This window comes from Heloderma suspectum, chromosome 3, assembly GCF_057233095.1.
Source record: "Heloderma suspectum isolate Gila_16-S chromosome 3, 16-S_ref, whole genome shotgun sequence".
NCBI lineage: Eukaryota > Metazoa > Chordata > Lepidosauria > Squamata > Helodermatidae > Heloderma > Heloderma suspectum.
This window is the reverse complement of record NC_139460.1, coordinates 305226377-305238707: the sequence shown is the minus strand read 5'-3', so window position 1 is coordinate 305238707 and position 12331 is coordinate 305226377. Positions and strand designations below refer to the sequence as shown.

Below are 12331 nucleotides of genomic sequence, written 5' to 3'. Positions count from 1 at the left end.
CCTTAGAAATCCAGATGGCCAGGCTATGGGTGCAGTTCACCAAGCACCTTCTCTGAAAGACGTCCATGGAAAAGCAGAGAACATCTGGTCTAGCAGGTAGTGGATTGCACTCACCAGACAACATAGGACCAAGCCAGATGTAAAACACAGGCCTGCTGTCAAACACTAATTTCTCCCTGTCCTATCCCTGTGGTGTAGTTTAAATAGGCTTTAAAATGGTCAATCGAGCCAAACAGGGTTTCTTACCGCAATTAGACATCCAATGACATTCACTAGGTTGTGTTTAAGGAGTTGTTACTACTGTATGGAATCCTCTCCCAAGGGATGGGTGGTTGGTCTTCTCATTATTTAAAAAAGCTCTGAAAACCCACCTGTTTCAAATGGCTTTTAATTGATGTGTTTTATTGGTTCATTCTGCTGTTTTACTGAGGTTTTATTGCTGCGGCTCTGGAAATGGTTGTTTATATTGGCTGGATTATATTTTAATTGTTGGGTTTTCTGTGAGGGTTTTAAAGTTTTATTATCAATGTTACGTTGTACTTTTAGGCTTGTGCTTTGTTCATTGCTCTGGGCAAACCCTGTCCAGAAAGGCAGCTTATAGATATTTAAATAAAGAACAATGCCAATTTTGTAACTAACTGAAGGGCCCTGAAGTTTGATGGGTGCAAGCAGGAGGGGCAGCTTCATTCCTTTCTCCACAGCCACACTCCTACTTCTCCCTTCTACTTTTCCAGCCATCATTGAGGCTAATGCCTCAGGCAGAGCAATACTCCATCCCACAGAACTCAATGGCGGCCAAGCCAGCCCCACCTGTAACTGTCTTGTGTTGGGTTCTATGTCCAGAACCATGAACTCTCCAAGACAGTGCGAGTCTGTTATTCTAAAGCATAAATGCAGTCACAGGGAGGGGTTGGGATACAGAATGGGTTCACAGCACTAGGAAATGGGGAGTTTAACCCGCTCGCCTCATGCTCTTTTCCCAATCTGAAATTCCTAATCTCCTGGAGCTGCTATTTGCCCCACAGGGCAAAGCTTACAGGCACTCACCATCTTATTGAGTTTGGGAGAATGCTGAGAAAGTGAGCAGAACGTCAGGAGCTTGCTTATACAGATATACGGTTGTATCTAAGTAGTCTAACTTACGTCCCATTCATTTCAATTGGTCTGTCCTAGGTAGGACTAACATTGGATGCAACCCATAGTTTCTATGGGGCATTTTAAAAAGAAAAAGAAGATCATTACTTTCAGGAGAGTGCTAAAAAAAAAAAACCCTCTCTTACTAGGAAACCAGCCTAGAAGGGCTGATGCCAGAAGAAGCTTCTGCAATATTAAATACTTGATGTCTCCAGCTCTAAAGTATGGGCTGGATAAGTTGAATCAATATATATGAAATTCCGTCCATCCACCCCTTCGACTCCAGGTTCCTGGTCTTCACCATCCCCTTATGGAAGACTGAGTCACAGTGATGCAAAAAGAAACATGAGACTCCAGGTTTGTAGCAGAATTCTTCCTGCCTGAGGAGTTGGTCCAATGGATATGAATCAGTTTTGAGCCTGAGCCTGCATTGTAACAGAAAGCCCATGGACCGTTCCTGGCTTTCTAAGGCTTTCCTGTGAGCCTGTGTAGAAATGTATGATGCTAGCTTATGGCATGCAAACCATGTGGCTCCTGTAGGGGTGGGTTGTTCCAGTAGTAAATGGTGTTGTTTTTATTGTACATTGGCCTGGGCACCTGGAAGGTGGAGGGTGTGATTTAGTAACCAATGAATCAATCAATCAATGGGGTGCAAGAATATTTATGGTGGGAAAAGCCTTTGGAAGTTGTCCATCTAGCCCAGTATTCTCTACTCTGATGGGCAGAAGCTCCCAAGAGTCTCAGGCAGAGGACTTTCCCAGCATCTGCTACCTGATGCTTTTAACTGGAGGTGACAGGGGCCAAACTCGGGACCTTCCGCATGCAAGGCATGTGCTCTGCCACTAAGCGAGGTAAACCATGGCAGGCTGGAGGTGGCCTCCATGCTTCTATTGCCTAACCCAGCCTCCCCCAACCTGGTGCCCTCCAGATGTTTTGGACCTCGATACCCACCAGTCCCAGCCAGCTTGGCCAATGGTCAGGAAAGCTGGGAGTTGTTGCCCAAAGCATGCGGAGGGCACCAGGTTGGGGGAAGCGGGCCGAACCTCTGCTATAAAGGAACTAAAAGGCCAGGCTCCAAACAGGTTGTTCAAGATGGGCCTATTGCCATTGAAATATTGTACGTATTCCCCCCTGCCACCCCTTTTGAATGGCCAAGACCCTTCTCCATGCCAGGTTTGTAGGTTTCCTGTAAACATCCAGTGGGCTGCTGAGGGAAACAGGATGGTAGATTAAGCACACCTTAATCTAAGGTGTGCTTAATCTAAGAGCCAGCAGGGCTCTTAGGTAAAAATGCAACAGACTGACTACCAAGTACTCAACCCTAGGAAAGTGGAGGATGCAGTACTAGAGACCACAACACAAAGATGTGTGTATGAAAATCGGAAAAAATTGATAAAAACGTTTTTTGCCACCTAAAATAACACCTCCAGGAGCTCAGAAAGGGGAAGCAAGCTATGTGAGAGAGCCTGTGTAGTGTGATGGCTGGCCTGACTGACTGAGGGGCAAAACACGAGTTGCTGGGGAACATAGGCGGGAGGGTGCTGTTGCACTTGTGTCCTACTTCTGGGTTTCCGGTTGACAGCTGGTTGGCCACTGTGTGAACAGCATGCTGGGTTAGCTGGACCCTTGGTCTGATCCACCATGGCTCTTGTTATGTTCTTAAAACAGATGTTACTTTAAATCCTTATCTAGCAGCTATGTCTAGGTGCAGACCCCCCGATTTGGATCAAGATCCTAATGTGGGGGGTAGGGTGGGGTTTAAGGTCTAGATTGGGGGCCCTGGGCCTACTCTAGAATAAAAATGAAAGACAGACATAGTTGCTAGATACAGACTTAAAGTAACATCTGTTTTTGTCTTGAGATTGGGGAAACCCAGGTCCAAATTTTCTGAGCAGTCAGAAAATCTCACTAGGTGACCTTGAACCAGTCACCATCTCTCAACCTAACCTACCTCACAGGGTTGTCTTGAGGATAAGAGGGGCGGGGGGAGATGTATGCCACACTAAGCTGGAGGAATGGTAGGATAAAATAAAAATATATGAGCTCATTTGTTTCTCTATTGCTTGGCATAGCACAAGTAAAGTTGAGAATCACTGGAACAACACTAAACAACTGTGACTGTACAACTAAGCATTTTATCTTTCTATGACAGTTTGAGATTCTGTTGTGTGCTCAGCAGAGAGATAATAATTTCTGGTAGTGACTGGGAAGTCCTTGGAGCCTTCCAGTTACAATTACCTAGGAGAACACAATATATTTTAAATTAATTTGATCCAAATAGAAATCCTTCTTACTGTCACCTCCAATTTCCTGGTTGAAATGTTGATTTCTGCCAATTACCTGGAGCAATGATGGAGATATTCCATTGGGCACAAATGCCTTGTCAGACTTTTCTATAGCACAGTAGCATGGTGGAGAGCTTACAAACTTGTCAGTCACCTTAAATGACTCCATATTTTAGTTACATAATCTTAACTTTTGGCATATCCTTTGATTTGTGAGGGAATTCATAGTTCTCTCAAAAACGATGGTTGGACGTGACTTGACACTCCTACCCTTCATATCTTGAGCGACATTAGCTGCTTTTTAAAAACACATTAAACGTATATTGTTGGAAGAAAACAATGGGATCATCCAGTCCAACCCACTGTTCTACTAACTGGGGAGCTTCAGCTGTGTATCCAAAGAGGTGAAACCTTCAAAGAAGTGAATTCCCCCACTTCCTTCAGCGTCTTGTTACATTTTGAAAATGCTCAATTAGCAATTTTGTAACCTGCCCAATGAGCTCCTTCAGGGCTTTGGGGTGAAGATCACCAGCTCTCCATGGCTGGATTCACATCCCCGTGTGGACTGATTTTGATTATTTTCTCCATGGGAGGGAGGGACACAGGAACAGCTGCTCTTGAGCTGTTTCAGGATTATCATCCTTCAGGTCTTTCCTTAACCTCATTTCAATGTGTATTAGGTTTAATATTGATTTTTTAGAACTAGGCACCTACAGGTGAACTGAATCCCCTTTTTATAACCCTGTCATGGAAGAACTCTCTTGTCTGTTGGGTTACCTTGGGGTAGATTCCTCAGTTGTCCCCTACCTGATAAAACTTTGGATTCAACCAATTATTTCCTCACTTCCCCAGAGATGGTCAAGATACTTGGGTGTGAAGTTGGAGAAGGGCAGGTGAGTTCTTGAGTCCAATCACAGAACCTGATTCTAAGGAGAGGGGAGGGAGAAGGAAGAATCCTTTAGTCTGCCAGTTGGGGCGGGGGGCGGCATGACTTGATTTCAGAGCACAGGTACAGATCTGCATGCTCAGCCCAGCCAAAACTTGTGATTGTAATGAATGAATGAATGGTTGCTTTGATCATGTGGGCCTTTTCTGTGATGGCTCCCAAACTGTGGAATGCTCTCCCTCATCAAAGACCTTTTTATTCTCCCAGGCCTTTGAAGATAATTTAAACAGCTGTTTTATTTTTAATTATATGTGTTGCATTTTAAAATAATCTTTGCCCGTGTGTTAGCTGATTGGATATTTAAATAAATAAATGCATTTATGGATAGGGGTGGATGCATCTATCAGTTTCATCTTCTCTCAGTTTCTCATTTCTCTAATCTTAAATTTTGTTCATCCCAAACTTTGAGTTTTTTTAAAGGTCAAATGAAACTGCGTACACATTTGTGTGCTTTTCTCCTAATATATGTGTTTTTGTTCACATTTTCGTATAATATACAGATTTCTGTGTGCATTTTACCCAAATATATTTGTGTTCAATTGTGATTTGGGGAACTCATTTGTGATTGGGGAACTCCATTGCAAAATTCAGAGAAGTGCAAATATTGAAGGCTAACTGAGTTTTGCTTTGTTTCAAAAGTGCAAAGTGCCAGTGTTGGACCAGGAGCTGGAAGATCCGGGTTCTAGTCCCCACTTGGCCATGGAAGCTCACTGGGTGACTTTGGGCCAGTCACAGACTCTCAGCCCAACCTACCTCACAGGGTTGTTGTTGTGAGGATAAAATGGAGAGGAGGAGGATTATGTTCGCCGCCTTGGGTTCTTTGAGGAAAAAAGGTGGGATATAAACGCAGTAAATAAATACATATTGCTAGAAGTTTGTTCTAATAATTTAATTTTTTTAAAAAAATTAACTTCTGTCATCATTGTGATCAAAACATTTGGGATAGCTCTTGGTGGCCAGGTTTACATAAAGAAAAAAGAGCTAACATTTTATTTCTTTTGGTTGAATTAGAGAGCAATCTGATGCACTAGACATCCAAATGATAGCGGTCTCCAATCTCGGAGGCCTCGATCCATCCTATGCCTTGCCGGGCTCATGCAGGCAGGGTGGGAGGATTGATGGAGGCTTTTTTAGCCTCTCTGTCCTCCACTATAGCATTACTGTTAGATGGCCCTCTGAGCCGGTTTAACTTGCTCACTCTGCCAGGGGTGGGGGCTGAGAGGCTGTTGGATCCAACAGATCCATGCCATCACCCCTCCCACTGGCTTGTCTGCAACAACACATCAATTTCTTCCCTTCTCGAGGTCAGAGTCCCAGCCTTGGAAGAGGTAGCCGCTGGGGACCTTTCCACCATGGCTGGGGCAGGGGAGAGGAACCACTGTTGGATTTCTCCCTCCGAGGTCGGATCTCTGTCTCTGGCCTCAGAAGGGAGATCCTCTGCATCAGACGCTGTCTAGGGGCCATAGGATTTATGCTCTTGACTATTTTTATAAACAGCAAAGCAGAACTGCAAACACTGAGTGGGCTGCCTTGCACAAGCGGAAATTCCTTTCAGTTCACACAAGACTTCTCTAGAGCCAAACCAATAAATAGTACAGAAGGCATTAAAGGGGTGCACACCAGGGACCTACTGGGGTGGGGTGAGGGTGGGAACAACTAAATCTACTTCCATCCAGATACCAAAGTTACTGCAGCCATTGAGAATCAAGTCTGCTCATATCTACAAGGCCCCATTCAAGGATTTGTCTCTTGGTCACAGGACAGTATGATACCAGAATATAACAGAAGCTTGGGAAGTGGATTTTTTTTTTTTTAAACAGAAGAGATTCTATCAGACTTTGCACAAACATTCTTAATGCTCTTAGTAAATATTAATGAGCATTGCAGACCTGAGAGTGGATTAAACATCTCTCTCCAGCATATTTTCATAATATGACTGGAAAAGGTAGCTAGCATAAGTTTGAAATGCAGTACTCCAATACTGTAATTTCCTTATTAAATTCCAGAGATTAATTACAGACTTCAAGGTTGAATTTCTCCAAGGACAGCAAGCAGATCTGCTGGATGTTATCAATGCACTAAATAAATACTTCATAAATATTTTATGCTATTGCTAAGAGAGAGAGAGAAAGAGAGAGAGAGAGAGAGAGAGAAAGAGAGAGGGAGGGAAAGACATGGGTGGCCTGCAGGCCCGGTACACTGAGAAATAGCAATGGGATAAAATTAAATTTTCCATGCCCTGAAAGAGTTCATCCGATTATAAAGTGAACATTTTTTAAACTCTTAAATTTGTAATAGGGCCTGAAAGACTAAGTAAAGCCAAGTTAATCACAACATTTCCAATTTTCTGCCTGCACTATTTGCCTCCAACTGAAACTGCAGTTTCCTTGTCTTAATAGTGAAATGGAAAAAACAGTATAAGGTCATTAAATTATATTTCGTTTCGTTCTCAAATCATTGTTTCTGAGCCAAAGTGATCAACATTTTTAAATCCGCTTTTGTGTAGCAGGGAAACAGACCATGAAACTAATTTGCAAAAATGTCTTCCAAGCACAATTCAGTTGAAGAACATAACAAGGGAGAAGTACTGGCTAATAACAGTCACCAAGTCTGAGGCATATGAATTGCTTCACTCTGCACTGGAGTCTTCGGGCCTTGCACAATAAATGTACATTCGTTTCCCCATTAGTTGTACATAGGTTTAATGTTCCCCTCAAGAATGCAATTTGAAGTCAGGTTACTGCATTTTCTCAGCATTCCAAATGCACACTATTGTACCTGCAAAAAATATGGCACTTTCCATCCTCCCATCCCTACTCCAATAATGCATTAATTACTCTTGTGTATGGCATGTGGCAGTGTGAACTTCACAGACATCAACTGGATATTGGGTTGGATTTAGGGCGGCAATGTATCCTCCTTTACAGAGGACAGTTATCTATTTGAAGGGCTTCAGGCCTGGCATGAGACAGAGGTTGCCTTGGTTGCCTTGGCAGATGATGCACACTAGGAACTGGACAGGGGTATTGTGTTCCTGTTGGTTCTGGTGGACCTCTCAGTGGTTTTCGATAGTATTGACCATGGGATCCTTCCAAGGCATCTGTCTGAGATGGGACTGTGAGGGACCATTTTATGGTGGCTCTAGTCCTTGGAGGGGTGATTTCAGAAGGTGGTACGGGGGGATTCCTGTTCAACACAATGGCCATTGGCTTGTGTTGTCCCCCATGGTTCAATATTGTCCCCCATGCTATTTAACATATACATGAAGCTGCTGAGAGAGGTTGTCTGGAGGTTTGGGTTCGTGCCAACGGTATGCTGATGACACCCAACTCTATCTTTTGCTTCCATCTAAATCCAAGGAAGCTGTTGTAGTTCTAAATCAGTGTTTGATGTTGGTAACGGGCTGAATGCGGGCAAACGAACTGAAGCTAAATCTCGACAAAGCAGAGGTGCTCCCTGTCAGTCGAAAGGCAGATCAGGGAAGAGGGATTCAGTCTGTGCTGGAAGGGGTTACACTCCCTCCCTTGTAGACTCAGGCTTGTCGTTTGGGTGTAGTCTTGGATTCAGCCCTGAACGTGGATGCTCAGGTGTTGGCAGTGCCCAGGGGTGCATTTGCCCAGCTGAAGCTACTGCACTAACTGCGCCTGTTCCTAGAGATATCTGATCTGGCCGCAGTCACGCATGCTGTAGTTCCATCCCATTTGGACTATTGCAATGCAGCTGATGTGGGGCTGCCTTTGGAATCGGTTTGGAAACTTCGGCTGGTCCAGAATGCTGGGAGTCTGTTTCTGAGCAAAATTCAAAGTGCTGCTTGTGACTTATAAAGCCCTATACATCTTGGGACCAGGCTACCTGAAAGACCATCTTCTCCCATACAAGCTTGCCTGGGCTTTAAGACCATTGGGTGAAACCCTTCTCTTGGTGCCACCACCACCAGAAGTGCGTTTGGTGAGGACACAAGAAAGGGCCTTCTTGGTGGTTGCCCCCAGGCTGTGGAACTCCATGCCAAGAGAGGCTGGGTCGGCCCCCTCTCTGTTATCCTTCTGCCAGCTGTATTCAGGCAGGCCTTTGGCATATAAGCTGGTCTGTGGCAAAAGATGTTTTTAATGTGTTGGTGCTGTTTATTTCTTTTATTGTTGTGTTTTTAATTGTGGTTTTAATTTATTTGTTTTGATGCTGTTTTAATTAAGATTTTGTTTCAGTCTGGGTTTTATTGTTAGCTACTGGAAGCACCATTTTTGGGGCCAGGTGGGACAGAAATTAAACAAACAATGGGCTGGCCTCCTGGCATCCCATCTACTCATCTGCCTAGTAAGAGTCAAGATGCTGGGCGATGATCATGCTTTCTCCCAGGCTGATTGCTGAAGTGTGGATTGAGTCAGGCAACTTAGGTTTTTCTTTACTCTGTCCCTCGACAAGATGCGGAAAACAGTGCTGCACAGGACTTCTCTGCTCAAATGGCCTTAGCAAGTGGTTGGAGTATCATGGCAGCTTAATATTTCAAAGTCACTTTAGTTATTGCTACGTCAGACTGCTGTACTATCTTCAGTGCAGAGTTTTGAAATCACAGGATCAGTCATTAAAAACAAACTAACAAAATATCCAGGCAAATGGCCATCACCCTATTATGTGACTGTGGAATCCCACAGTTAGTCCTGCTCAAAGAAATATATCCTTTTGTTTGTCCTGAAGCTACTTGCGATTTCATTTTATTAGATGGGCCCAATGAGTTCTAGGGTTTCAAAAGAAAGAGAATGAGAATAATCCCTCTCTATTTGCTTCCTCCTAGCGGGAACCCCAACTAACTCATGGAGCAGTCTTAAGCACATTATGATTGGTCAGCTGTGAATCATCCAGACAGCTGACCGAAACAGTTCTTGTCAGTAACCTCCAAGTATTACTAGGAGCACTTAAAATGTTAGCAAAGAGTTCTTGTAATGTCCCACATGTGGACTCAGTGAAGACCCAATGAAGGAGAAATCAGCCCAGGAAGCTGCTAAACCTCAAAAGAAGGAAGCAGAGCAAAGCTGCTTGTCTCCAAAATGTCAGAAGGATACATTATGTTTTTGACTTCAACTCAATTCTTGACCATTGGCCATGCTGGCAGGGGCTTCTGGGAGTTGAAGTCCCAAACATCTGGAGATGTACCTTCTGTCCACCCATGCCTTACACCACACAGTTAGAAAAAAAAAGTCTGGTATGAATATGGGAGACTGTTGCAGTTAGACTATAGAATACAGACTTCAAGCTTTAACAGATGGCATCAGGATACAGCTGGAAGTACAGACCTCTCAATATTTTCATGGCTTGCTGAAATATAGCAAAATATGCTACAATCCTTTATGCCAAGAGCAAACTCGATTAGCACGTGGATCCTTATGTAATCAAAACGGAACTTTCCACGCACAAGCGGGAGGTATCAGCAGGATTGGGGGAACCCTAAGGTTTCCAGAAGTAGAAAATATTTAGGGGCAAAAACCTGAAGGAGGCAACCTCCCCCCCGCCCAAGAAAACAGCCCAATGTGGAATGAGCATGTTCCATGGCAACAGAATGTTGAGTATCTGTTTGGGAAGGGAGAGGGGAAAACCAGTGAGAGGGAGGAGGAACAGAATGGAGCATCCTGAAAGAAGGCGCATCTGTCTGTCTGCCATACTGAACAGGAGCACACTGCAAAATTTGTAGTGGGTCCTACTTGTATTCTGCTGGCTGAAGCCAGACTGAAATGGATCTAGAAAATCCATCTTCTCCAACCCCAGCTAGAGACCACCCACTTTTGTAAGCTTAAGTGCCTTCTGCTTGCTTTAGAAGCTCTTTAGGTAAACACCTTTGTTTACAGTTTTACAACTTCCAAGGAAGGCCTCCCCAAAGCTTAGACAGACTCTGCACACTGAAAACAGATTGTGGCAGCCAACTAAATCGACAGTGGCCCCTGCCTCTAACTTTCTTACCAAGACCCTTTCCACAACGAAGTTCTCATGCATTATCGCCTTCCAAAGAAGAATATGAATGTTTCCATTTTACATGTAGGGAACTCAGGCTAAAAGGGAGCAACTTTCCAAATACCACCTCAAGAGTTCAGTGGTCAAACAGAGATGTGAAATCCCCCGCCCCCGCCACACACACACAATCCAACATGCTTCACATCGCAGTGGATTAGCTCTCCTTCCCCAACAAGAAGCTGGAAAAAGCATTCTGACCTTGGCAGATACACCTCCACCTTCTGTTTCTTCACAGAGCTTGCCCATTCCTCGATCAACTGGGCTTTGACCAGAGGTTCCAGTGTGGCTAGTGGAACTTCTTGCCTGGAAAGTACTATCATCATACTGATCTCATCCCCCTCGTAGGGTATTTCCAGAACTTGATAGATACCCCCGGCTTCATTGGAACCATCACTGAATTCCCCTAAAAGAAAACCAAACAGTGTAACTCGATGTCTGGAGTTTATTTTACTTATCCATATGTAAAATTTATATGCTGCTGGCTGGGGCATGCTGGAAGCTGTAGTTCAACACACCTGGAGGGTACTAGGTTGGGGAAGGCCAAGTTAGGTTATGGAAAGACATCAGGAATGTATGGTAGTTAACTCTTTTGGATTGCATTCTCTCACATTATTAAATTGAAATAAATAATGGCTATACTTTTTTTTCCATACTCCTTTCATGGTATACGATTGTTGAGTTACTCTTTCGGTGGCCTATCCTTTCCTTTGGGATACTCTCCCCCTTTCTTTGTGAAAAAACAACACGATGATGAAACTGTGGTATTGTATTTTTAAGCCTTCTATACCTTTAGGGTGTAGTGGATATACAGATATCTAGGTTCAGACATAATGCTAAACCATGGTTTGTGCTAACCATAGTTATGAACAGGCACCATGTTTTGAGCTTCCAGAGGTATAACAGGCAAACCCTGATTTAGAGCTGCTTGTCTGCTTTTGCTTTCCATGCACTCAGCTTCAAAATCTCACTCCCGTCTTCCATGCTGCAACAGTCTCTTGAGGTGGGGCAGGGGCCCGAAGTGTGGCTTGCCAGTGGTCTGTGAATTCAGCCAGAGCAGCAGACCATAATTAGCACAAACGATGCTTTGCAAACCAGCTTCAAACAGCAGTTTCAAATGACGGTTTGGGGGCAGGCTCGGGTTCAGACATTAAAGCAAATTATGGTTTCGTCTCATGTCTGAACTCAGCCAGTACATTCCACAGCAGAGCAGAGGCCCCACAGCTTCCTTCTGCGCGCAACAATATCTGAACCTGAAAGGGGGGTGAAGATACAACATGTGAGCCCATCTCTGAAATAGAACAGGTTTAGTTCTCGCCTGGCTGAGAAGTTGCTTGGAACGGCTGCTGTATGCTCCTTCAACAACAAGCAGGATCCAGATGAAGATAATCATAAACATTTGTTTATTTCAACAAATACACAAATGTTTCAAGCATTCCAAGTGCTTTGCATGCATTATCTAGGTGCGATCCTTACAACCACCCTGAAAAATTAAAGTCAGCAATAGGACAGTAGTATGTCGCACTCGCATAAGCAACCTCTAATGCCACACTGACAGCGCTTGCTGGCGTGACGGGTTTCCCCGGAAAGCCCATCGCACCAGCAAGCGCTATTGGCATTGTGCTGTTGCTTATGCCACTGCAGTGTAATTTACGTCAGCAGTGGAGTTGCGCTGGATACTGCCCTCAGTTTCCCCCATATCGAAGGTGGGGGACTGACTCTGAGAGACTGTGGCTTGCCTAAGGCCACCTACTGAGTTCATGTAAGAGGCAAGATGCAGGTCTCTCAGCCACTACGCTACACCGATGAAAATAGAGTGTCTGAGCTAATAGTCATGAGGTTGTGCAGGAGATGTTATTGATATAATCCGTGAATAGACTGGAGAGGAGAATGGTGTATACCAAGTTAAGGGGGGGCGGTATTATACACACTGTATAGGATTCTTTAATACAAGGTCTAACAGCAACAA

General features: G+C 44.2%; 1 protein-coding gene across 4 annotated transcripts in view; it reads right to left on the bottom strand.

The window, feature by feature from the left end:
* The window catches only part of LOC146351519 (neuroserpin), a 149044-nt gene that overhangs the window by 29691 nt on the left and 107022 nt on the right, over positions 1–12331 (bottom strand). For all 4 annotated transcript variants that reach the window (XM_084847451.1, XM_084847453.1, XM_084847452.1 and 1 more), the window contains one exon: positions 10564–10768. In XM_084847451.1, the coding sequence (XP_084703577.1) occupies positions 10564–10768 (205 nt within the window). The remainder of the gene's footprint in view (positions 1–10563; positions 10769–12331) is intronic.